Raw genomic sequence first — 24,415 nt, forward strand, 5'->3', positions numbered from 1 at the left:
CCTTAAAAGTACACTCCCTCATTGTTCTAATATACCTACTTGGTTCAACTGTAATTAATCATAATTAATTGACAGGGTTAGAGAATCACATTTATCAGGAGGTTAGTTGCTGTGCTCCAGCCCAAAAGAGCTCCCAGGAAAGAAATATCCATGCAGCTTGTTGCTCAGGAAGAACTTGCAGTGGATATTAAATGCTGGAGTTTGAATTGTGTCATGATCTTTGTCAAGTGAAACAGCATTTTATATCCAAGCAGTTATGCAAGATCATCAACCAATGCTGCCAGTTTCATTCAGTGTCTCAGTGCACACTGCTTCACAATTTGCTGTGAAGGAGGGAGCCCAGCGGTGCCTCTGAGCAGCACATACCTGCACGATTTCCAGCATCTCTGACTTACTGATGTAGCCGTTCCCGTCAAGGTCGTACATACTGAATGCCCACTTCAGCTTTTGCTCCAGTTTTCCTCTCGACGTTACACTCAAGGCTATGATGAACTCTCTGAAATCTATTGTTCCATCTCCATTGGCGTCAAAAGTGCGGAATACATGTTCTGCAAACTTAGAAGCGTCCCCGTAAGGGAAAAAGTTTCCATATATTTTTTTAAACTCCTCCATAGATAAATGTCCACTTGGACAGTCTCTCAAGAAGCCTTTGTACCACTCTTGGATCTCATGTTCTGTAAAGTCTGTACTTTCTAGCAAATCTTGCATGACTTCAGGGCGTAGTTTGCTGTTTTGCTTTCCCATATTGGAATTAGAATATTACCTGCAGAGCAAAAACAAACACATATGAATTGTTATTAATTATTGATACTGATTAGCTTGGAGGGTGTAGAACAACAGTATGCTGCATTATGAGTTTTCTGATGATAGTTCACTCTTGGGAATCAACTGAAACCTTGGACAATGTCCAGTACTACATGTATACTCTTAAAAAATTAATAAACCTTATCTACATGTTGATTACATTGTCTTTTGACAGTCTGGAGACCTGTAATTACATTGAATTTATTGTCATCCTATTTTGCCCTTGAAATCACGAGGTAAGCAATGGATGTTGCAAGGCGCAGCTGACCAGTAGCTGTGTGTTGCAGCACACCCTCCATCCCTGTCACCCCACTGTCCTGAGGACCTGGCCTAATGAGAAACAACTTCTGTATCTCTGGTGGAAACCAGCCTGGTACAAAGGCCTGTGTTCCCTTGGTCTTGTTCCAAAACGGGATCAAGGTGCAACTGCAGTGTACACTGAAACCAGTAACTCCAAAGCCCTTCTACACACATCTTTTTAACCAGAAAGCAAACCAGAAATTGCCCCTTTTGTTTGGCATTGACCAATTCCTATTTTACTTCAAAAAGAAGATAAAATCTGAAGAGATTTTATCAATGGTGGATTCTCCCACCTCAAACTATTTCTGTGTTTTATAATCTTCCTTGCAGCCAAAAACTGGATCTATTACTAAGTAATAGTAATCTGGGTGGTCATAGGTCTTTGAAAAAACCTCTTAAAAAAAAAAGAAAGAAGAAAGGAAAAAAAAAAGTACCTAGACAATGAAATTGGAAATTCATTTCTCTTAAATTAACCATTAAGAAGTATTACTGGATACAGTCTCTATTAAATCACCTTCATTATATTTCATTTAAGGCAAGTTGCTACATATCACATTGTGCAGCAGATTTACTAATGAATGATGCCTTTGGGTTTTAAGTTTTGGAGCCTGAGTGTGTTGGCTCCACAAAGCAACATCAGTTTTACTGGAAGCTTAACATTATACTGATTTGTGGGAAGCCCTTCTCTACTGACAGAAACCTGCCTGAGAACTTGTCATGCAAATGACAGTCACAACTAAGATGTGATGTATGGATAAGTACAGTAGAATTGCAAAATAATTTAAACATGACTCACACTGTTGTCAGAATGGAGTCTCTGGCCCAGAGATGGATTTAGTAATGATGACTGGAATGGCTAATGAGCATTCAATAAAATGTCCTTTCTTAAACAAGATACTACTTTTAAAAAATGAAGAATAATACAGTATTGATACATGAGAGAGGCAACTACTGAGAAATGTACCACCATTCGAAGCTAATCTACCATCTCTTCTATTTGGCATTGGGAAGAAGAAATTGAGGCTCCCCTAGGTTGATGCTATTATTTTTTCTTGTGGGAAGCTCCCCTTCTCCCCAAGGAATTTGAGCTCCCCAAGGCAGCTAGAGGACTGATTCCTTAATTCCCTGTGTTCTGGGACCAGAATGACCAAAAAGCTGTATTTCTCAAGTGTAAAAACGATGGTATCCATCCTAGATTCATCTGTGTCTCCAGGATCCACTGATGGCTGTTTGCTAACTACATGTCCTGTCTAAACATGTTGCCTACACAGTTCATGGAGAACAGGCTCCCCCGTTCACAGAGAGGCAGCTGGGAGGGGTGAAGAATGCTGCCCCGTGGGGGCCTATCCACCTCCTGACCATTTCAGGAGCTTGGTTGACTATATTGACCAAACAATTTATTTTCCTCCAAAGTGTCTCCAAAACACTTGAAAAGTGGAAAATGCCACCTCAAAGGTGGCATTTTTTCTACTGCCTTTTGTGTTTTCATCCTGATCAAAACATGCTGTACAGTTTTTAAGTAATCCAAGCTCTTAATGCCCTGAAAACAGCAAAAAAGTCCCTGTTTCATAGGCCTGGTCCAACAGCTGCCGAGGCAGCTGAACGTTGTGTTGCCTTCCATGGGTGTTGGACAGGGCCCTAAATAAACAACCTGGGAATCAGCTGAGCAAATGGATTACGTTAGGGCAGCCAGAGGGCTTTATGTCAGGCAACAATCAGGGTCTGCCAGTGGGATGGAAAAGCAACTGGACAACGGAAGTGGCCGGGCTCAGTTTATAGTGGCACCAGTTTAACACAAAACCCCCAGTAAAATCCCCAGAGTAGGTAGCAGCTGCCCACATCCCTGGCCAGCAGCTCTTCCACCCTGCCAGAGGCAGCACACTTTCCAGACCATAGAGTAGGGAGGGAAGATTGCTGACTAAGGTGCAAACCAGCTGTGGTAGAAATGAGCTAGAATTAACCATATAATCCCCTCCTGCTTTTTAATAACTCAAACATTTCAAAATTGAAAACTCAGCTTGCACATTTCTAGTCCAGTGTCTTCTGAAAAATGAAATAGTGAGGTAAGATGCAGGCAGTGCCCTTCAATATGGCCAGTAAGACTGTATTTCACTCTAAGAAATGTTGGGGAAGATGAAACAGGAAAGCCTTATAAATATGATTGCCTGACAAAAGATTTTGGGAATATGAAAACTATAAGCGACATCGAAATGAAAGCCACCTTTGAGATATAAAGTCTTAGTTACTGAACAACTGGAAAACAATGGTATAGCCGGCTGAAGGTAATCCCCTCTTGATTAGACAATACCCTCTGCTTGCAGACAGGTCCAAGGGTCAGAGCAGACCCTACTAGCTCAGCAGAAGGGGTCCAAGGAGTAGTTTTTAGAAGTTAAAATATAACACTCTATGGTAATGTAATAACTCTTATAGGCTGTATGTAAATGCTATAGGATTTGTACCTTGTATTAGATTGGCTAGTGAGAATTAGAATACTCAGTACAGAAGATGATTTATTGTATTGTAACAAGGACCTCGTCTCTTAACTCTCCTGCTCTTAGCTCTTGCTCTTTACTCTCTTACTTTTAGCTCTTAGCCCTTAGCTCTCTTGCTCACTCTCTCTCTCTCTCACACCTTGGGCCTGCTTGGAGCTGCAGCTGGCAGCTCTAAGCAGTGCCCTTGTACCCACACCCTTTGCAATAAACAGCGTGCCCCAAGATCTGCTTATAGAGATCTCTCGTCTCCATCCCGTCACCGTCAGAGCCCTCACAAACAGTTTCTACAAAGAAATAATGCCTTTATAGCTGCACAATGTTGTAGGTATCACATATTTTCACCAAATACTAAAAACCACAGAAGAGTAGATTTGCACTGCCTTGCAGAACATCACAACCAGAAAAATCTGTGTTCTCCAGGCAGAAACGGAGAGTTAACCATCTGTGACTTGCAGTACAAGGTTGAAATGCACAGCTGTTGTGATGCCAGGTGATGCAGTCAAAAACTAGTAGGATTATTTCTGAGTCCACTTGTGATGAACTTTTATCATGTTCTTTGACCTCCAGATTTTTCCTTTTTAATAGGTGGTGTTCTAGGAACTGTAACAATGGGATTTATTGTGCCTGTTCTATCTATCAGCAACAGATCAAAATGCTTTTGCAGTGCAAGTACAGAAAGTACCATTGAAGACACTTGAAGATCCTCACAATCACTTCATAGACTGCTGCCTGACTCTTCACAAGAGATTAGATTATGGGCAGAGTGCAGTGAGCTAAGAGAATGTCAGCTAACAATGACAGCAATAAAGGCACAGAATAAAACAAAACTGAAACTGATTTTAGGTATTTTTTCACACTTTATCATTCCTGTAGGTCTTTCAAATTTCTAATAAATGATTAGAAGATCAAAATACAGCAAGTAAATAGTGAACTGCAATCACAACGGCAAAGTAAAATATTGACAATACTGAGAAACGGATATTGTAGGTGTACAAAAGAAAGACAAATTAAGTCCTTAATGAATATGTTTAATTGCATTTCTACAATTTCTTCCTCTGATACAATGGTGTTAGATATATATGAATGCCTTGCTATATAGAAAAACATATTAAAATATTAAGGTCTTAATTCTTGAGGCAATATTGTTTGGTAAAAGAATGTGATGTGTTTATGGCTTGAAAGGTTGATGCCATTTCAGCAAACAACTACAGAATTTCAGGAAGTAAAGCGTCACTGCTGCGCAGCTGCTATGGAAAGAATCCCTGTTCACTGATTATTGGAGGAAATATGGCAGGCAATGCTCCTTAAAGGAAATTAAAATTCCTTAAGATTCCTCTATTCAGGTCTACGTGTGGAGTTTTTAAGATAAAGACAACAGAGTTGTTTGACAGACAACTGGCCTGTGACAATTCAACATAAGCAGAAAGCGACACTGCACTGACAGTGCAGCAGATGTGTTGTGTGCAGACAGGAGAGCGCTGCTGTTACAGCCTTCTCCTCACACAGGGAGCTCTGACTGGGCAGAAGGGCAGTGAACACCTGTGCTATCACATGTCTCTTTGCCAGCAGCTTGCTGCTGCTCATACACAGTTGTTACCCCAATGTGAAACCTCAGAGTAAGGCAAACGCTGCCTGCTCAAGCAACAACCTTGCAGGAGCTGGAAAGCTGCAGCAACCAGCAGCACTCAGCCAACCCACTGCAATGAGCGCAAGGCAGTGCAAACAAACATGCAATGCAAACAGCTAAATGTATTTCCTTAAAAGAAATAAATGTTTTCTTTTTTCTGTTGAAGGTTTGCTATAATAACCAAGTTCTAACAACACATTTCTAACAGTGCTTTTACTCTTCAAACTTGACAACCATCGTGTAAAGAAAACTCCATGCTTGCTTTTTTTTTTTTTTTTGTTTGAGCTCAGTCTGCCAAAGACAACAAGACTTCTTAATTTTCATTTAGGCTTAAATCTGAGGGGAAGTTCAGTGCTGGGAAAAAGTATTATGAGAAAGGGGCATTTGTCCAGCGAAGCCTTGCTCTAAAAATGGAAATTTTAGGCTATTGGGTGCTTTATAGCTAACAGGGTACAAATCACCTCAAAGGTCTAAAGAGTAAGTTTGAAAACAAGTCCTGCCTGGTCTGTTTCCAGTGAGAACAGCAAGGTTAAACACACCATAGGCTTGGCTACAGACACCAGCTCTGTAAAAATGAAAGCAGAAAACTTTTCAGAAAGAAGCAATGAAATTTCCATTTTGTGATTTTTCTCTTCAGAAACTTCTGTTTCTTGGTTTCTAACACACAGTTTGACCTGTTTCCAATAAATAATCCACTTACGGTTGCAATGCTGTCTTTAATATTTCTAACACATAATTTGAGAATTTTCCCGAGACTAGCAATCGTGGGATTTCAATCCCTGCCAAGCAGCTGCACAAGCTCCTGATGACTGCTGGAATGAACTAAGGCTGAGCAGCACAACAGCATCACTCTGAGCCAGCTCTGCTACCTGACAGTGGTGAGAAAGCAGTGCTCCAGCATGAGTCAGTCCCCTGTGGCACTGCCACTCTGAGGTACGAGGGCGATTCTCCACTCACCGTCACTGCTGTGGTTTTTCCTCCTGTCAGATCATTACTGAAAACTTGGATGTGTGACAAGTGGACTCATATACACCATCTATCTCTCAAGCTGTCTGCACATCTGGAAATGGCAGGGATCTCACCTTCTTTCATGTCCTACCCATGAGCAGTCTTCTCTTGTCACTGCATACCAGCCTCCACAGCACAGCAGATAGGGCTTTGGCAAGCTAAATTCTTCTGCCATCACTTTCTGCCACCCCTACCAGTTCTTTCTCTGCCTGTCACTGTGCAGCCGAGCTCTGTCACAAGCTCAGAGAAGAGGTACTGCTCTGCCCTGGTTGACCAAACCTCGGGTTGACCAAACCTTGCAGTTTGACATCCCCTTACCCTGCATATAAACGGAGGGATATCAAGGGGAGACTGCAGTGCATCTCAGAGCATGACACTTTGTCTGGGCATGTGTCCCCAGGGCTTCCAGACCAAAATTTTGTCCTGTTACCAAACTTCACCACATTAGAACTACTCTCTTCCTTCCCCTCTGCCAGCTGCTCTCACTGCTTGGTAAAGTTTCAGATACCAAGTACCAGTTCACCACAATGTGTCAGTCTCTGCAAACTTGTTATTTGTGATCCAGTGTACACACGCTTCCAAATGCAGCTCTGGTTCACCTTTGGCCATGCCCTTACATAATGGAGGAAGTTATGTGCATTTAAAAAAGTCAAGGCTTGGTGAACACAATCTGGTATAAAAGCCAAGTTTCTTTCATAAGGTCAGTTACTCCTTTGGGCTGTAATACTGCTAACTGCTCCACGAGCTATGTAATGAGACGGTTCAAAGCAACAGCTATCTCAAATGGTACATTCCCTTCCCATCTGTGTATGCTCCTTCCCTGTGGCTGGGACACCAATGTTGCCGTGGCCTCATCATGAATGCAAACCCAACAGTAAATGTGGCAAAGCACTGTCTGTGATCTTGGAGCTCTCTGGTGAGACTTGATGAGCAAGGCAGGGATGTATTCGTTGATCTCTGATGTGCTCCAGCCCAGGAGACTCTGTGATCAATCCCTGAGCTCCCAATTCACAGCCTCAGAGCCACCTCCAGCACTGCTCTCCACTATCCCACTGGAAATTCCAGTGCTGGTGCAGGATCCTGCAGGTGGGACACAGTGAATAGTTACAGCAGCAGCAGCAGCTGTGCTGAGAAGAATAACTTATCTGGTTTTAGTCTCCTACTGTGAAGTGTAAGCGCTACCTGGTCAAGAGATTTTTTTTTTCATTTCCATTCCACAGAAAACAACCCTCCAGGCTCTTGGAAGCAGCCACTTTGCTTCCTTCTGGCCATTTCTAGTTCACACGTTCATTTGAGTAACCAGTGTGGAGATGCTTGCCAAGAAAGGCTTTTGCTTAATTTTTTTTAACAGCATCTTGGAACATACTTTTGAAAGAAAACCAAATTTATTAAAAAACCACCTAGGGACTTAGCAAAAAAAAAATATATATGCAGAACAAAATTTTGATCCTTGCCATCCTCCATTTATCTCTTTATACTGGCAAAGAGCAAAAACCAGACGAAATTCATGAGCAAGACTCATTTAAAAAATCTGACATTCTCTTATTAATATTCAGAAGGAACAGCAGTAAACAGATTTGCAGTGCAGTAAAACAAGTACCCAAATATGTCTGGCTAAAACTATAGCTGACATCAAAGAAGAGGAATGAAGACTAATGAAGAAATTAAGAGGAAAAAACCCAAGGAACAGGTGTAGATGGGATCATCATTCAGTATTTATGCTTTCTTTATCAACAGAAGGAAGATGGGTCATGTGCCATCCAGTTGCCTACTGATATTTCCAAACCTGTTCATCACAATATTCACTCATTTTGTATTAGGATCTTAGTTTGATTCCAGGATCCTGACATTTTCACTGCTCTAAGTTCCTGTTTTGTTTAGTGTCACCTTCCTGTTTCTCTAGCCCCTTACTGGGGATCCTTCCACTACCAAAGGTGCCCAATTTCTCCTTTGACAGTATTTGTTCTGTGCTTTCCTGCTACCCCAGGAGGAACTCAAAACAAGAAATAAAAGCAAATCCTTTATAATTCTGTTTTGGTTGAGGCAGGCAGTCCAAGCAGGAGCAGTTGCAGAGTTCACGTTTCAAACTTGGAGGTGCTCATGGATAACATCAAAAGCCCAGGCTCTTCTCCCTTCAGATTTGCCCTGGCAGAGAAATGCTACAGCTGCTCCACTTTGTCTCCTATTTCTCTTTACCATAATTCCTCTGTGCATTTTAGCAGTGAAGGCTGGTGTGAGGGTGGAGGAGGGGGATGCAGCAGAATGGCAATGCCCTGTCAATAAATGTTAGTACATTACTACTGGTGTCTTCAGCACCAGTGAGTTAACTATAAAACAGCCTAGTGCTTATCATGTTATTCTCAACAATGCCCACAGTCTCAGCTGGAGGTGTTTTGAGACCAATATGCAGTGTTTCAGTCTCAAGCAGTGAAAGGGTTGATGTTCACACCCCTCATCTTTGCATTGCCTTCAGCATCACTGGGGCTTCCTGAAAAGATCTCTGTTTCCAAAGCATTTCCTGTAAGGTGGAGTGTGAAGCACAAAAAGGATGACTAGGCATGAGCGTTTCTAATATTGGGAGCTGGGGAAAAGAGCATATGTGCATTTGTTCAGTGTGTCACACTGCAGTGACTCCTCTCTCATTCATGGCTGGTCACTCTTTCCATCTTAAAGCCCTGCATTTATGACTCAGAGATTGTTTCTGAAGCTGCTCCTGACTGAAAGTTGGTGTACATCTATCCACCAAAGAGGAGTGTCTGTAATGGGCTACCTCCACCCATTAGATTGTGACTGCATGGGGCAGTCAGGTCTGTCCTTGACCTCCTGGCAATCAGGTACTTGCTGCTGCTGCATCAACAGCCTGGCTGTCACAGAGGGGAGATGGAGCTCTCTCACTTTATACAAAATCTCTGCTGCTTCAGACAGAGCACACCTAAGCATCTTTAGGAAAGTTGTCTGCTTAGTTAAGGTGTAACCTCAGGCAGAGTAAACAGGCAGGGAAGACACACGGAAAAGGGGGTGCTGGGGATATCATATAAAGCAATCCATGCTCCCAAATCCTACAGTGACCCTCCAAAGTGTAAGTCAGTGTAAATGCGGGCTCCCCTATGCACATGGTGGGTATCTAGCACTTCCATCTTTCTCAGTGTCCTGGGCTTTGTCTGGAATCCCTTTGGGAAGTGCTGCCAACCCCCTGGAGCAGTGTAAAAAATGATGCATTAAGCATTGGACAGTCATTCCCCAGGGCCAGCAAAGGCTTCACCCCCCCAGCACAGCTTGAAAGTAATCTTTTCTTCCTTCATGAGAAATGAGAAAAAAAAAAAGAGAAACCACACAAAAGAGGAAGAACCCACACAGATTTGTTTATCCCTCCTCTTACACTCAGAAAAGGTCTTGCTATTTAATTTCATTTCTTCCTAATTCTTTTAGAACTCACAACAATAAAAACCATGCCAATATTCACATGTTTTTTGGTTCATAATCATTTGTGAAGTTGAGAAACAACACTTTACCATATGCTGTGTAAGAAAAAACCACAACATTTTGTTCATTAACCCTGGGTAGAACCATCTAAGGTCTTTAAAATAACTAACTCTTTGTCTTGGCAGACTTCAGATGACTCTTTTGGGAATTAGATATATCTATTTATGTATTTGATTTTTTAAAACTCTATGGAAATAGTATTTTTGTAAAAGTATGTTTGCCTTTGCCTAATTTTGTATGGCAAAGGGCAAGAGACACTTTGCTAACAGTACATTAGAACATCCACCCTCAGGAGGCTGCCTTTCCAGATTTTACTGCATTCAGCTGTTTCACTAAGCACAGGACATCTGCAGTATTTATAAACATGGGTGTTAAGCTGACAGCAGGGGAGCTGGCAAAATCTCTCACTTGTTCCATCTGCAGGTGACTTTATCTATCAACATTCTTTCAGAAGAAGACCATGTATCAAGATCCAAATGATGGGAATTTTCTGCAGTTACTATGTCTCCTATTAAGCAACTTGTGAGCCTAAAGTCTCTTTGGTTAACAATACCTTTCTGGGCCACATGTCCTAAAATGCTCAGGGTCCCACTTTTTCCAGGTCTCCAGCACCCACAATTAAACTCGGGCTTCTCAAACAAAACACACCTCCCCTTTGGGCACCTGTGCAATAGGTAGTTTCTCAAAAGTACCCAGTAAACTGAGACCTGCCAGAAAGTAGCACCACTGATTTTGGTACCTAACAAGGGCCTGAGTGCTTTAGAAAAGCACCCTTCCTACACACCTGCGTCACTGCTGTTTGTCTTTATCCTGATTCTCACATGTCCAGCCACGTCAAACCTGGTTTATTCTCCTTTCTTGCATAGGGCTTCTCTCCTTTGTGCAGGGCACTCACCAGTAGTAACATAATCTCCCCCGGTGCACCTGAGCACACCAGTCATCAAACTCATCCAGCAGCAACTTCATCAGGTTTCTAATCTGTCCTACATCTTGTTTGGTCCTTTTATGTAATCTTATATGCAATACCTTGGTGGAGGATAGTGGAAACTAAAGCAGAAAGCTACTGTTGCACAAAGTAAGACTAGAAGCTGATGTGAATTCATGATACTGATTTTTTTTATGTTTGTAAATAAACAGCATGTGACTCCAAAAGAGTGACATTTGTGCTAAGACTACCCTTAAAAAATTGTTAACAGATGGTCTCCTATCCTACAGCAGAGACTGGGTGTTGACAAAAAAAAAAAAAGAAATCATGATACTGGAAAAAATGGAGCCATTAGCTGGCAAACTAGATATTTTTAAAGATGTTCTTATGATAGGGAAACGAATGATTGTGGAAGCTCCTACCTGGAGAGTAACTGTGAGTTTTTGTTCCATATTGAAGAGAGCTATTGGAGCTTTTTCCAGGAAAGTAGGCAGCTAGAGATTGGGAGTGGGAGGTTCTGGCAGTCAGGACCAGAATTTTGCTAAGGAGATGGAAACAAGACACACTAAGATAATGTCACAGTTTACAAGTTCATGAATATGAAGGTCCATGCCAGGGATGATTTGTCCAGCACTTAGCACTCTCGAGTTTGCCCAAACAAAAGAGACCTAATGTAAGAGATCAAGATGAATAAATGAATTTCGTGGGAGTTGTAGGAATTTTTAAAGTAGTCTTCAAAGATATTCCTAAACTGCAGATATTGTACTAATTTTCTTGTTGTGCATGTCTAATTTCTCAGAATTTTTACATCCTTGAACTTGCAAGATGATCCTTTACATTACTGGCCCTGGACAAACAGCACAGGGTGAACATTTTTCCAGTAGAATCCATTTCCATTAGGTAATGCAGCTTAGCTGAAATCAAAATGTTTTGTCATATTCAAGAAAACAAATTCTGTAAAAATGTTACAATTTATAATTTCAATTTAATTTTTTCCTTTTAACATGGCAAAAACGTTTCAGTGTTACTTTGTATGTTTATTAATTTCATCTTGGCATGTACATTTGATTAATTTTAGAATTATTCTGGTTTGGTATTATTGAGAAAACAATGCCAATGCCAATGAAGTGAAATAACTTCGTGTTTCCAGATAATTTTTAATATCCATCCCACTGGGAAATTTTGATGGTTTGTTCCAACAGGCAGTGAAAATAAATACAAATGTCAAAATTTCCTTTGGAATGGGAATTTCAGATTCTAACCAGCTCTAATCAGAAACAAAGCCATCTGCTTTGTATCAATGACTTAGGGCAGTATTTAATGCTGCAAGACTGGGTGACATTCTACTGTTCAGCATTGCTCATGGAAGTCAATGACATATGGCAAGTTTCTAGCTTCTACTTGTCTAGGAGAGTTTGAGGCTAGCCACTTCTATTTTATTCCTCATGCTCTACTGCCAAGTTCATGGAATTCATCATTCAAATCCAAGATTTTTCTGTGAATATATGAGAAAACATCCTCCCAGTGACATATGGCACAGCCTACAGCTCCTACATTTGAAAGCAACTCGTAATTCCCAAATTGCAGCGCAGTAAGCTACTTCCATTTCACAAAGGTTTTTAATTGATAATTTAAATAGAATATTTGCTCCATGATAAATGCCTATTTTTGAACATTAACAGTAAAATAAATACATTTTATTTCAAAAGTTAACTTCATCCAGATAAGTCATAATATGAATTCTATTTGAGAAGATATGTTGACACGAAGGATCTTAGCAGAAATGAAAGAAAGGAATATTTTAATTTTGTTTTAAGACAATGTCTTTGCTGTTTTTTCCTAAGACCTCTTCTCTGTCTTCATATACAATCTTCGTGCTGCAGATAAGGTACATGAAAACCAGATAGTTGCCCCCAAACTGGTCCAGCAATAGTCAGCTTGTGAAGCTCAGCCATGAGCCCCAGCTCAGGTGCTTTGCTGTGCCCCTTGAAAAGTTTCTGTGGACAAGGATGTGGTTACCGTTGGTGATGATGCTATCTTCTCTTTTCCCTAACAATCTGATGATTGCTCAAGCCACCTTATGCTCCTTCTCCACACGGACAGCTGACCTGGGAGGGCTGCATCTGGGGGTGTACAACAGGCGTTTAATGTGGAGATTCTGTTCCCTCTGAGTACCATTTGTGTACAAACCTGAAAAAACTTAGCTTGGATATAATCTATAAAGTTACTGGAAGAAGATTTTGATTTGTATTCACTTTGAAAGTTAGAATGACATCCAGTCCTGACAGCCCGCCGTGAAAAACACAGACCCGTGTCTTACCCAATTGCTATTTCATGCATAACACAGTGTGCTGCCTGATTTTAGAAATTACTCAACAGGAATGAATTTGGGAGTTTGAACAACATGATAAAGGTCGGTAAGCAAACTCCCTTAAGAGGCATAGAAAAACATTTGACAAATTAAGTGCAAAAATAATTTGCTGTGCTTCTCTATCACACACATGTTAACAAATGCTTGTATAATCTTGATGTTCCTACTATTGCTTGTTATCAATAAACAAAACCCTAGCAGTTCTCAATATTAAGTGTAGGTAGTAGACACTCATAAAGACAATACTGGTTTACAAAGGAACCTCTGAAAACCCATGTATCATATAGTCATTATACCGAGTGTAGTAAAAAATTGTTTGCATGGATTCAACAAAAATTTTTGACAAGTTTATAGCATTGCATAAATTGCAACAAGAAATACTGTATAAAACCCAGGACAAAATCTAGATGGAAAAATATAAATTATCAGATCAAAAACTTTTCTGCCATCACTGAAAATTTTTTGGTAAATTCAACTAAGATGAACTCCTTCACAAAAGAAAGGGTTAACAGCACATCTTCCTTCACTACTAACATCCTCTGAGGAAGTAAACAAAGTCCATCAGATAACTGTCTTCAAACAAACGAACTGTTTTTTCTCATGTGAACAACAAACAATTTGTATTACTGTTGTAGAAAAGTAGAAGTGGCAGAACCAGAAAACTTTTTTCCAAAGTTTAACCTTAGGAAAACCAGATTCTATCCAACATGGAATAAAATGTCACTATTCACCACTTCCTAGTGACTGTAAATAAACAGAACAGCTGATCCTGTTACATTTTTAGGCCAGTTTACTTTTGCCTCTTTGCTGTTCTCAAGATGTCAGCTTCTTTGAGATTTCTTGTATGTGAGTTTTAATGCCTTTCCCCATTTTTCATTTTCTAGGACTTTTATTTATTGTGTTAGTATATAAAACATTGTCCTTTCTTATATTTTACCTTTTTCCCTTACCTCTTACTTTTCACTACTATCCCTTAGCTCCCTAAAATAAATACAATCTTTTTTTTCCTATTATCTTTGAAAAAGTCTGTCATATAATTTCTCTTAATTTTTTGCACATTTCCTATACATGTCCATTCCCACTATTAGCATTTGCATTTTTGATGCCATGCACCATCAAAACAATATCCTAACAATGAAATATATCATGTCTGAAGCAGCAGGGTTTGGAAACCTTGCAAGAAGACCATCTGTGGCTTAATCTCTGTCTCTCTCTCTAGTTAAATCATCCAAAAGAAATATGTAGCAAAGATGTATTTAGTATCTAATTATTAGAAAACTATTACCATTTCATCTACCATGATTTGCCTTGCTGCTTTTGCATTAATGGTAGAGTACCAGTAGTGCTGTTTATAAGAGCAATTTCTGAACTCTGAACAGCATCATCATCAATGTTCAATTAGAAATTCAGATTTTAGTGATCTGATTCCTTTTCCTGGGAAGCATTACTTTTCAGACATGGAAAGGAGCAGAAAAGTATGTAAGTATGAGATGCTGACTCTAATGAGAATATTTTGCCTGTGGCTAATGAAAGATTTACCAGTTACCTGATGGCCAATATTTCAGATCCTTTCAGTGACATATGCTCTTACATAATCATAATCTCACCAATAGAGAGTTCTGTCTCTGACATTTGTTCCAGTTTCTTTTCCTGCTCTGTATGCCCTGTATGACCCATTCTTACTACAGTAATAACCTCCTGCATTCTCAGTATCATGACTTATAAAAATAAAGGTCTTATATTTTAAATGTCTCTCTATTCCTGCTTGCTACATATAGCTTTTAAAATGTCCTTAAAATACCTTCAACTGATAATTCTCTCTTCCACATCACCTTCACCAATAATTTCTGTCCCAACCCACTCCTCAGACATTCCATGCTTCCTCTCACTTCATGCATCAAGTATTTCCTAATTCTCTCCTCTGCTACCAATGTTATGAAAACCAGTGAAGCTCCACGGCTTAGAAACAGGATGAACACTGAAGAATCAGCCCACTGTTTGTAAAGAGGCATATAAAATCACCATACAAATCACTTATTCAATAATAAAAGCACATCCCATTCCACCAAATAAGTCTCAGATCTTGATCTTCTAATGAATTCACTGGAAAGTCACTAAGTCAGTGAGCAACACAAGGATCCTCCTGTGAATTACCAAAGGAATCCTCCAGGAAAGATTAAGAAATTGATAACTATGCAAATATATATAGAAAACTTCTGATTTTCTACTTGTTTTTTCTTTATTAAAAGAAGGATGTACCCTGTGAGGCTCACTGCTTTTTAACCAAAGTTCTAGGAAAGGGAGCCATTCGTGAAGCAACAGTATCTATTTCATTGCAAGGTGCTTTAAAATCTATTGCTCGGTAACATCAAAACAAGGATATTTTCACTTTAGTCTCCACAGGATGATAAAACAGTGCCTTATCAACACTTTACCACCCAGTACTCAGTAATATTCATTTGATCTCAATCTAAATGAAAGATGGAGCTATCATCATATCATGAACACAGTTCAAACCCACACGTTGTTCATTCATGTGTGATCAGATGAGAACTGGTTTCAGTGATCTTATACTGATTTGTGGAACCTCCTATTAGCATATATTATCATTACTTCTTTTAAAAGGCTGTCAGTAAAGTTGGCTTTGGAGTTGGTTTTCAGGCACTTAAAAAAAAAGAAAAAGAAAAAAAAATCCCACACAACAACTTCGGGAGAAAGACAGAATTTTCTTGGCAGTTTCCTTGATGAAGGAGTATGAGTGGGATAGAGCAATATCCTTGATTTTGGCAGCAAACCTTTCTTCTGGCAACTTCATTAAAAAGACATTCCACTTTATGAGTTATCAGCAAAGAGCTGGTATTTTTGAGTGTGACTGATGGTCCTCTCTCTTCTGACAAAATTAGAAACATCAATAATTCTTAGATTAATTGCTTAGAAAATTTCCAAGAGGCAAACATTTCCTTATTTTTAGACCCTTGTTTTCTTCTGCAGTCAAAGCAGTGGAAGCCAAAGTTCAACTACATGTACTTCACTTAAAGGATGGGATCTCTCTACTCTGCGTTTTATATGTGCACAGAAACAAGTGTGCACCACTGCTATGTGGGCAGGGGCGTCCCATGCTGAGCCCTCAATTTCCAGTCCCTGAATAAATCCTGATCTATCTCACAGAGACCTAGAAGCAGTCTTCATGCCCACATATCTATAGATCCTTCCAAAGGAGTTGAGGATATGGATGTCACAGGACCTCTAGCAGGGACTACTGGCTACAGGAGGACAAGACATGCCCTGTGATGCTGGCTAGCCACAGAGAAGTGGTCTGATGGAGTCCTGGCACAAGAGTTGTGCCTCAAACACACCTCAAACACAAAAGTTGGAAGTTGGGGAGCTGCTGGGAAATAATGGACGTCTCACCACTTGGACATTTTCTGTTCCTTACGCAGGGAAAAGAAAACGGTCTTTCTAAACAAGTTCTGTGTGCTCTTCTCCACCCACTACTTAGTTATGCATCTATTAGGAATCCAATAATGGGGTTGTCTTCTGACCAAAGGTCTGTACTAGTGCTCCCAAGAGGCTGCATGTGCTGCTCCTTGGCAGAGTACCAGCAGGTAATCCTCACCAGCACAGAGCATGGGCGTCCTCACCAGCACAAGCCTGGGTGTCTTCATCAGTACAAAGCTCGGGTGTCCTCACCAACTTTTGCATGTGATATGGACAGAAAAGGCTAAATACTGCAGAACTGGATGAGATGGGTTAAATACCACTCCTCAAAGCTGTGTTTGTGAAGGAGGGTCTTAACAAATCTTTTATTTGACCACCTAATGAGGTAAAAATAAATGGACTCTCTCAAGTGCCTTAGCAGGTCAGACAAAGTAGTCAGCCCTGAGATAAACATAGGAGAGAAACAGGTGGTCTGTAAATTTATCATTGTTAATGCACTAATTAATGTTAAGCATGACAGAAAAGGGTAATTAGCACATTTGGAACAGACAGGGATATTAGTGGAGAAGGAGGTTGTCACTAACCTCCATGGAGCAGTCTCACCTTCATTTTAAAGGAGGCATATGGTGCATTAGAAGATCTGTATCATATCTGGTGACAAATAATCTGGAATCCACTGGTTTTGAAGACCATGGGGGCTTTGGTAAGGCCTGATTTCCCCTGACACTTCTTGGCTCTTGGGACAGTTGAATTCAGATGATGAACTGGGAAAGGAGGGAAGCTACTTGAAACCAAGTGGGAGACCTCAGGAAAAAACTTATTTCCAGGTGTGACCTCATTCCAGCTCAGGCAGAAATTCTTTAATGATCTCTTCATATAGATGCCAGCCTGCAGCACTCAACAGTATATGCCAAAGGTACATTCTGCTGTTTCACAGCATGTAAACTCATGTAATAAAAATATATCATCTCCCTTACAAATCTCTTATACTGTTAAACCATCCTGGTGACAGCAGCTGTTTCACACTATATGAGCACATATGTCCATGCACACATGTGATCACTTCTCTAATTCTTGGCTGATGGCAATGACATATAGCATGAAGAAAAGGCAGAAAGTAATCCTGAATGGGAACACACACCATGCAGACAAGCAGATGTTCAGTTTTGCCATTATCCTATCAACTAGGAGGTATAAGTCAGAGAATCACAGAATAAGCTGAGTTGGAAGGGACCCACAACAAACATCAAGTCCAACTCCTGGCCCTGCACAGCACCATCCCCAAGAGTCACTCCATGTTCCCAAGAGCATTGTCCAAATGCTCCTTGAACTCTGTCAGGCTTGGTGCTGTGACCACTTCTCTGGGGAACTGTTCCAGTGCCCAACCACCCTCTGGATGAAGAATCTTTTTCTGATATCCAACCTAAACCTCCCCTGACACAACTTCAGGCCATTTCCTTGGATCCTGTCACTGAGCACCACAGAGCAGAGATCAGTACCTGCCCCTCCTCTTCCCTTCACGAGGAAGTTGTAACTGCAATGAGGTCTCTCCTCAGTCTCCTCTTCTCCAGCCTGAACAGACCAACTTCCCCTTAAGGCCCTTCACCATCTTTGTTGCCATCCTTTGGATGCTCTCTAATGGCTTAGTATCTTTCTTATTTTGTGGCACCCAAAACTGCCCCCAGTACTTGAGGTGAGGCTGCCCCAGCCCAGAGCAGAGTGGGACAATCCCTCCCTTGCCCAGCTGGTGATGCTGTGCCTGATAGCTGCCAGGACATGGGTGGCCCTCCTGGCTGCCAGGGCACTGCTGACTCTCATTCAACTTTAAGTTGTGCATCTGTGCACACATGCAGGGGATTTATTTCCTTCTGCCCGAAGGTAGAAGGCAGAATTGGCCTGCCTAGTCCAAACACTGGGGATATACCTCTGTGTGCCCTCCACACCAGGCAGCATGTGGGGCCTTACACTGAACACAGAATGTGCTGTCCAGCTCCCCTTGGGAAGTCAAAAGCATGGACACCCCAGTATTTTACACATTCACCTAGAATCTAGTTTTACTCTTCATTAAATAAATACCAGACCTTTTAAGCACAGCTTTGAAGTGGGCCCAAAGTAAACAAGGGTGCTCAGGGAAGATCAGACAGCGCAGGTTTATCATTAAAATATTCTTTCTTCAGACTATGTGTGAGATGCTCAAAGAAAGGAGCCTCTGTATGTGAACTTTGAAAGTAGTCTCAAATAAAAAAAACATCATTCTGTTGATTTTTTTCCTTCAGGAGTCTAGCTCAGTAGATTATCATTCTTGTATCTATTGAATGGCCATTTGAGACATCAACTTCTTCATCTGGGAACTCTAAAGCTTTTATATACTCTGATCCCTTTCATTTACAAAGATAGATAACAAAAGCATATTTAACTAAAATGTGACCAAAAAATGTCTAGAATAGCACATTCACAGAGGAAACTATGGGTCCTTGATGAGCTGATCTAGAAATACACTGAGACCCTACTGAAAGGTGCATTGTAATCACCATGGAACAAGGATGCATCTTCTTCATTCTGAGAAAGACACAAAGATAGGATTGTTCAAAATAGAAAGCTCTCCAGATACTTCTTGACATAGTGAAAAGACCATACTCAAGCAAATGGGCAAAGTTACACTTTATGGGACAGCAATGCACGTGAGCCCCTTGTACACAAACTACTTGTGGGGAGAGTGGTGGTGTGATGCTGGGCAGATTCCACCGATTTGCAAGACCCTCTCTGCTTGCAGATGCACTGAATAAAAGACTCAGGGGTGCGCAGTTTCTGAAATGTAAGTAAATTCCCTCTCTCCAAAGCCATCTTCCTTACTTACAAGGAGACCCCACTCTTGGATTTCTGCAACTACTTTCCAAGCGGTGTCACAAAAATGAAGCATAATGGAAAGGCACATCTGACTGCACTAACCCATATGCTCCTATTATATGAAAGAGATGCACGCTAGAAGAGTTAATAGAGAAAAGAAAAGCACAGATCATCCAAATTTCAACCTTTCCAACTATTTGAATTTGAAAATTCACCTTTATCTTTTAACGTAATATAGCATATGCACATGTATGAACTATTATACAACATATATTAATATATATAGCATTACCTAGATGGACACACTTTCAAGAGGAGAAGACAAGACACCCCCTGGTTAGGTTATCATGTAGGTTAGTACAACCCAGAGTGGGGAGCAGAGTTGGATGCCACACTGAACTATGAATGCCCTAAAGAAAGAACCACATGGGTCCTCCAGAACTGGTAGATGGGACAGATCCGAGGTCAGCTGTCACAGCTGCTTTGCACAGAACCCACTGCACCTTCACATGACCTTGGCACTGCAGCTCTGCTGAGCTGCTGCAGCAGGAGATGTGATCAGTCATGCATGGAGCGTGAAGCAGATGTTGTAAGCAAGGCACTTCTCTTCCATCACTGCAAACTAAAAACATGCCTTAAGTAAGGGATTGCCTAAAAAATGTGCTGTCCTCTGAATGGATGCTCTTCTGCCTCCTTTCCTGCTCAAGGGTGATTATGCTTCTATGTAGGCAGAAGACTCTTCCTGTCCTACACTGACTCAGCCAGACCAGGTGGCTGGATTACTTAGGATAAGTCTGTAGCATTGTAGCATTACTGCTGTAGAAGGAATTAGTTCCTAAAGCCCAAAGCTCAACCTTCTATCTGCTGAACTCACTGCCAACATAGAAATGACACTGACATCTCTGAGGAACAGGTGAATGGGACAAAGTATAAGGAACTGAGAATTTTGGACAGTGCATAGTGTACTGTAGGCATGATATGAGAGGGGTCATATTTAATTACAGAGTCTGCAGAGATAAGAGCAGCTTTTACAGCAACACAAGAGATTGCAACTTAGCAAAATAGTTGCATAACCCAAAATACAAGCAAAACCATGGCAGCCAAGCTTCACATGGTCAGAGGAGAAGGGACTGTTGGGCAGCCAGCACTCTCTCCACAGTGGCTGAGAGGCACGTCCATGGTTGGCCAGCTCTTCCTCCCCCTGCCCAGCAGCAGCTGTGTGCGGAGATTCTGTAAGCATCACATAGCAGCAGGGATGCTGAGCAGCTGCTGGACACTGAACATATCTCTTATCGAGGGATTTTCTGCAGCCATTGACCCTGAACTCCCTCTTTTGGTATCTCTGTTTCCATTTGGGGTTTCAGTCCCATGCTGAATCTCCCTCCATAGTGTGAGCTCTGCTTTTGAGGGGAAGACATCACTGTCCTTTGCTCTGGTTTGCAAAATCTTTAAATCAGTGTTCATCAGCATAACTGTTGATGAGATTATGGTCATCTTAAAACACTAATAGTTTCAAGTTAGTAGCAGTACTAGCTAGAGCAAACTTCACCACCATGAGGAGCTGAGCAGCAACAGTTAAACAATGAAATCTCATGTAACTCATTGTAAACAATGTAACTCATTGGGAAGCTGATACCTACCAGCTCTGAGTCAAGAAAATACTTAAAAGGGTGTTTAACAGCATTGGTCTAGAACACCTATCTGTAGAAGGGAAGGGAGAGCAGCCTGAATACGGAGAGATGAATTCACATCTCATGATTCACTTCCCTAGGGCATCCACCTTCCCAACACTTCAGTACATCAAGGAAGTCTTTGGTGAAGAGCTCAGGCACAGAGCAACAAGAAACCAGATCCATGTAAGTTTAGACACTGAAAGCAAGAGTGGGATGAGAAGTAGGGTTGCTCTATCCAAACGTGTGCAAGCCAAACACCCAAAAGTCCCTGCTCAGCAGCAATTTGTCCCTGGAAGTGGGCAGACATCAGAGGCTACCTTCTTGTGACATTTGTCAGTATAAACCAAGTTACATACCAATCTCAGTAGGATTCAGGACCTACCTCATACTTCATCTTTCTTCTAATCAAGTTGTTCTTTTGGCCTGAGAAGTCTAGTGGGGAGGGGTGTGCACAGGGAGATGACAAAGCCTTCAACACATACTGGAGTCACCATCATTACAGACAAAATGTTAAACTTAGGCAACCCTGAGTCCAGGAAGCTTTAATGAACAAATCTTCTATACTGTGACACAGGTGGTAATGTTGTCTAAGTGTCTTGGTTTAAAAGACAGGTGTCTGCCTAAGGAAGGCAGGAGCCTGCAACCCCCCTTCCCTCCAAATTATTATAATTTTGAAATCAAGAGGCTTTCAGGGAAAGATATGGGAAGCAGGAATAACAGTTCTTTACTAATATATATATATATATAACAAGGCAGGGAAAAAACTGATTTAAACTGACAGAGTCAGATATGACCTGACCCTGTTAGTCAGGGTAGCAGCAGCAGTCTGATAAGGTGGTGGCTGCAGTCCTCCTGAAGTGAATGGATGTGGTTCTGTTGAAGCGGTGATCCTGTGTAGAAAGATCTGGTCTTCCTCAGAAGGTCCAGTGGTAGGTATGTAGCTCTTGTCCTCTGGAAATCCAGTAGGAAAGGCTGCCTGAGGTCTTCAAAAAAATCTCAGTTTATATCCAGGATGGCATGCTTGGTTTCTCCCTCTGGGTGGAGCATCTCACAGTGGAATGATGAGTCACGAGATAAGGCACTGATGGGCCATTAACAGGACATAGTCTTGAGGGAGGAGGCAGGGAGCACTGCCCCACCTGATTTTAACAGCTCATGAAGATGGTGATAGAATACATGCTTGTGGGCACATCTTACACTGTAACCTAGGACACTAAGCAAAGAGGAGCATACCATGAACAGTCCAAGAGAGATCTAGGGGACCATGTGCCCTGCAGTCCTGTTGGCTGAGCAATCTCCTGAATAATTATTGTCTCTATTCACAAACCAGAAATGCCACAATGTGGTGGAGAAAAAGTTTCTGGTGAGGTCTCATGTTTTGATAAATCCCAGAGGATTTTACACACAGCAGGGATGCTGACAATCACAACACCTGGGCAGCAGGGCCCGTGCAGGACTCTGCTGGTGATGTGCAAATGCATGGCTCTGGCTTAACAGTGTTTCTTTGGATGAAAATCAGAGCATTCAAAGGGCATTCTCAATCCTTTGGGGTTGTCTGTGACCAGGACAAGAACGGGTGTATTTTCTATAGCATGGTTTTCACCTCCCTCTGACTACTGCTAATACCAATCTAATACCCAGTCTTTAAGATGTCAAGAAACTGCTTTCCCCCCTCTACTTAGAAGTTGTAGACAAAGTGCATATTGGCATATATTAATTAACTTCTGCTATTTTTCTCTAGGAAAATGATAAACCATAAAAAAGGACTTTTTTTTTTTTGTACTGAGGACTTCTAAAATGTCAGCTGTACCTAGTGAATGGAATAAGAAGAATGTAATTAAACATCTGCTCTTTCACTCCTAGTAATGACCTTAAAATAGCCAGAAAACTCTGAAGGTTGTGGCCATGGTAACAGACACTATCTTAGGAAAAAGGAAATATCTGCAGTTATAATTGAACATAGAGATTGCTCATCTCCTTCTCTGAGATGGAAGTTTACAATCAAAGCTTTGATGTATGTGCTGGTTCCTCTAATACAATTTCATCCTAGGCCATGTGGCACATTTATTGTAAGAAACTACCAAGTATAAAAATACGTATATGTAGTTCAAATGCTACATTCACTCTTATTTGAAGGAAGAAAAACTGTTCTTTTTTTTGGCAAGGGACTGGAGAAACTGCTGGTAAATACTTTTGTGGAAAACGACAATGCAGCATGATGGAAATGGGCCAGATCTTCCCCTAACATGCAGATGTCTCCCTCCCTCAGATCAGCAGAGTAATCACTGCATACATCAGAGTGATGTCCAGCAGCTACAAGCAGCATTTCTGGAAGATCCTGCAGAACTGAGCCTGGAGACCTCCTTGGCTTGGCTGAGAGAGACCTGACAGGACTGATTAGATTCCTCAGAAACACCTGACCTTGTCACACCCTAGTGCCTGGCCTACTTCCTCCAGTGCCTCCCGAAACTCTGTCCTGGCTCTGGCCACAGTCCATTCCACCTTGCATCCCATCAAGCACTGCGGCTCCTCAGGCACATACAAGTGGAGAAGAACAAAGCCATTAATCAAACAAAGCCCAATAAAATAAAAATCACAGCAGAGACAGGGAGGATAAGCTGAGACAGAGGTGGAGGGGGATAACATGGGTGTGCTGTGCACAGAGAAGATAGGCAGCTCCTGGAGCTGTGTAGGGTGACTGGAACCGCTTGCAGCAAGAGCCAGCAGTGAAGGAAAGGGCTTTTCAGAGTGTTTTACACACCTGTGTCACAAATGTTTTAAAGGGGAACTTGTAAGCAATGTGCATTTTGGCCAAAGAATCTAGGCAAAAAGCATTTGTCCACTTTAGTGCCTAATATCAACCTTGGTTCATAAAAAAATTGCAAACACTCCTCTTTGAAATGCAGATGGTTAAATACAATATGAAAATAAGCAGGCAAAGGAAGGCCCAGGGAGCTGGTGCTGCTGAACCCTACTGAAACCACCAACTGGTATTTTCGAAGGCTTCCTGTAAACTTTGTCTGAGGTTCACATCTAGTACTGGGATGAACCTCAGCTGCTGGCTGGAGGCCAGCTGTGAAGCTGGTGCAAGTAATTAGGTTGTAGCAGTCCTCAGTGCAGGCAATAATTAGGGCAGGGTATGAGTACCTGAAAATGTTACATTTTTTTGTGTGATTTCCCTTTGAACTGTACTCTAAGCCCCCAAACAGCACAAAGAGCACTAATTTATTTGGATTTTGGTAATATAGAAGCCATGAATATTTTTTCCTGGGAGTTTCCAAGCAAACAAGATGCCACTGTCTTCTTATTGCAGATGCTTTTAGCACACTGTTCAGAGCATCAAACATTTTAACCTTCATAAAGGAAGACAACACACCAACACAAGGATTTCTTTTTGTCCTCATCAATGGCTTAAAATTATGTTAAACTAGCACATACCAAGCACAT

The 24,415-nt window shown here is 41.3% G+C and overlaps 1 protein-coding gene across 1 annotated transcript in view; it reads right to left on the reverse strand.

Moving 5' to 3' along the window:
- NCALD (neurocalcin delta) overlaps nucleotides 1–24,415 on the reverse strand; it is a 60,787-nt gene that overhangs the window by 16,786 nt on the left and 19,586 nt on the right. The window contains exon 2 of the mRNA XM_069005262.1: nucleotides 367–763. Coding sequence (XP_068861363.1) covers nucleotides 367–744 — 378 coding nt within the window. The 5' untranslated portion in view covers nucleotides 745–763. The remainder of the gene's footprint in view (nucleotides 1–366; nucleotides 764–24,415) is intronic.

This window comes from Aphelocoma coerulescens, chromosome 2 (genome assembly GCF_041296385.1).
Source record: "Aphelocoma coerulescens isolate FSJ_1873_10779 chromosome 2, UR_Acoe_1.0, whole genome shotgun sequence".
Taxonomy (NCBI): Eukaryota; Metazoa; Chordata; class Aves; order Passeriformes; family Corvidae; genus Aphelocoma; species Aphelocoma coerulescens.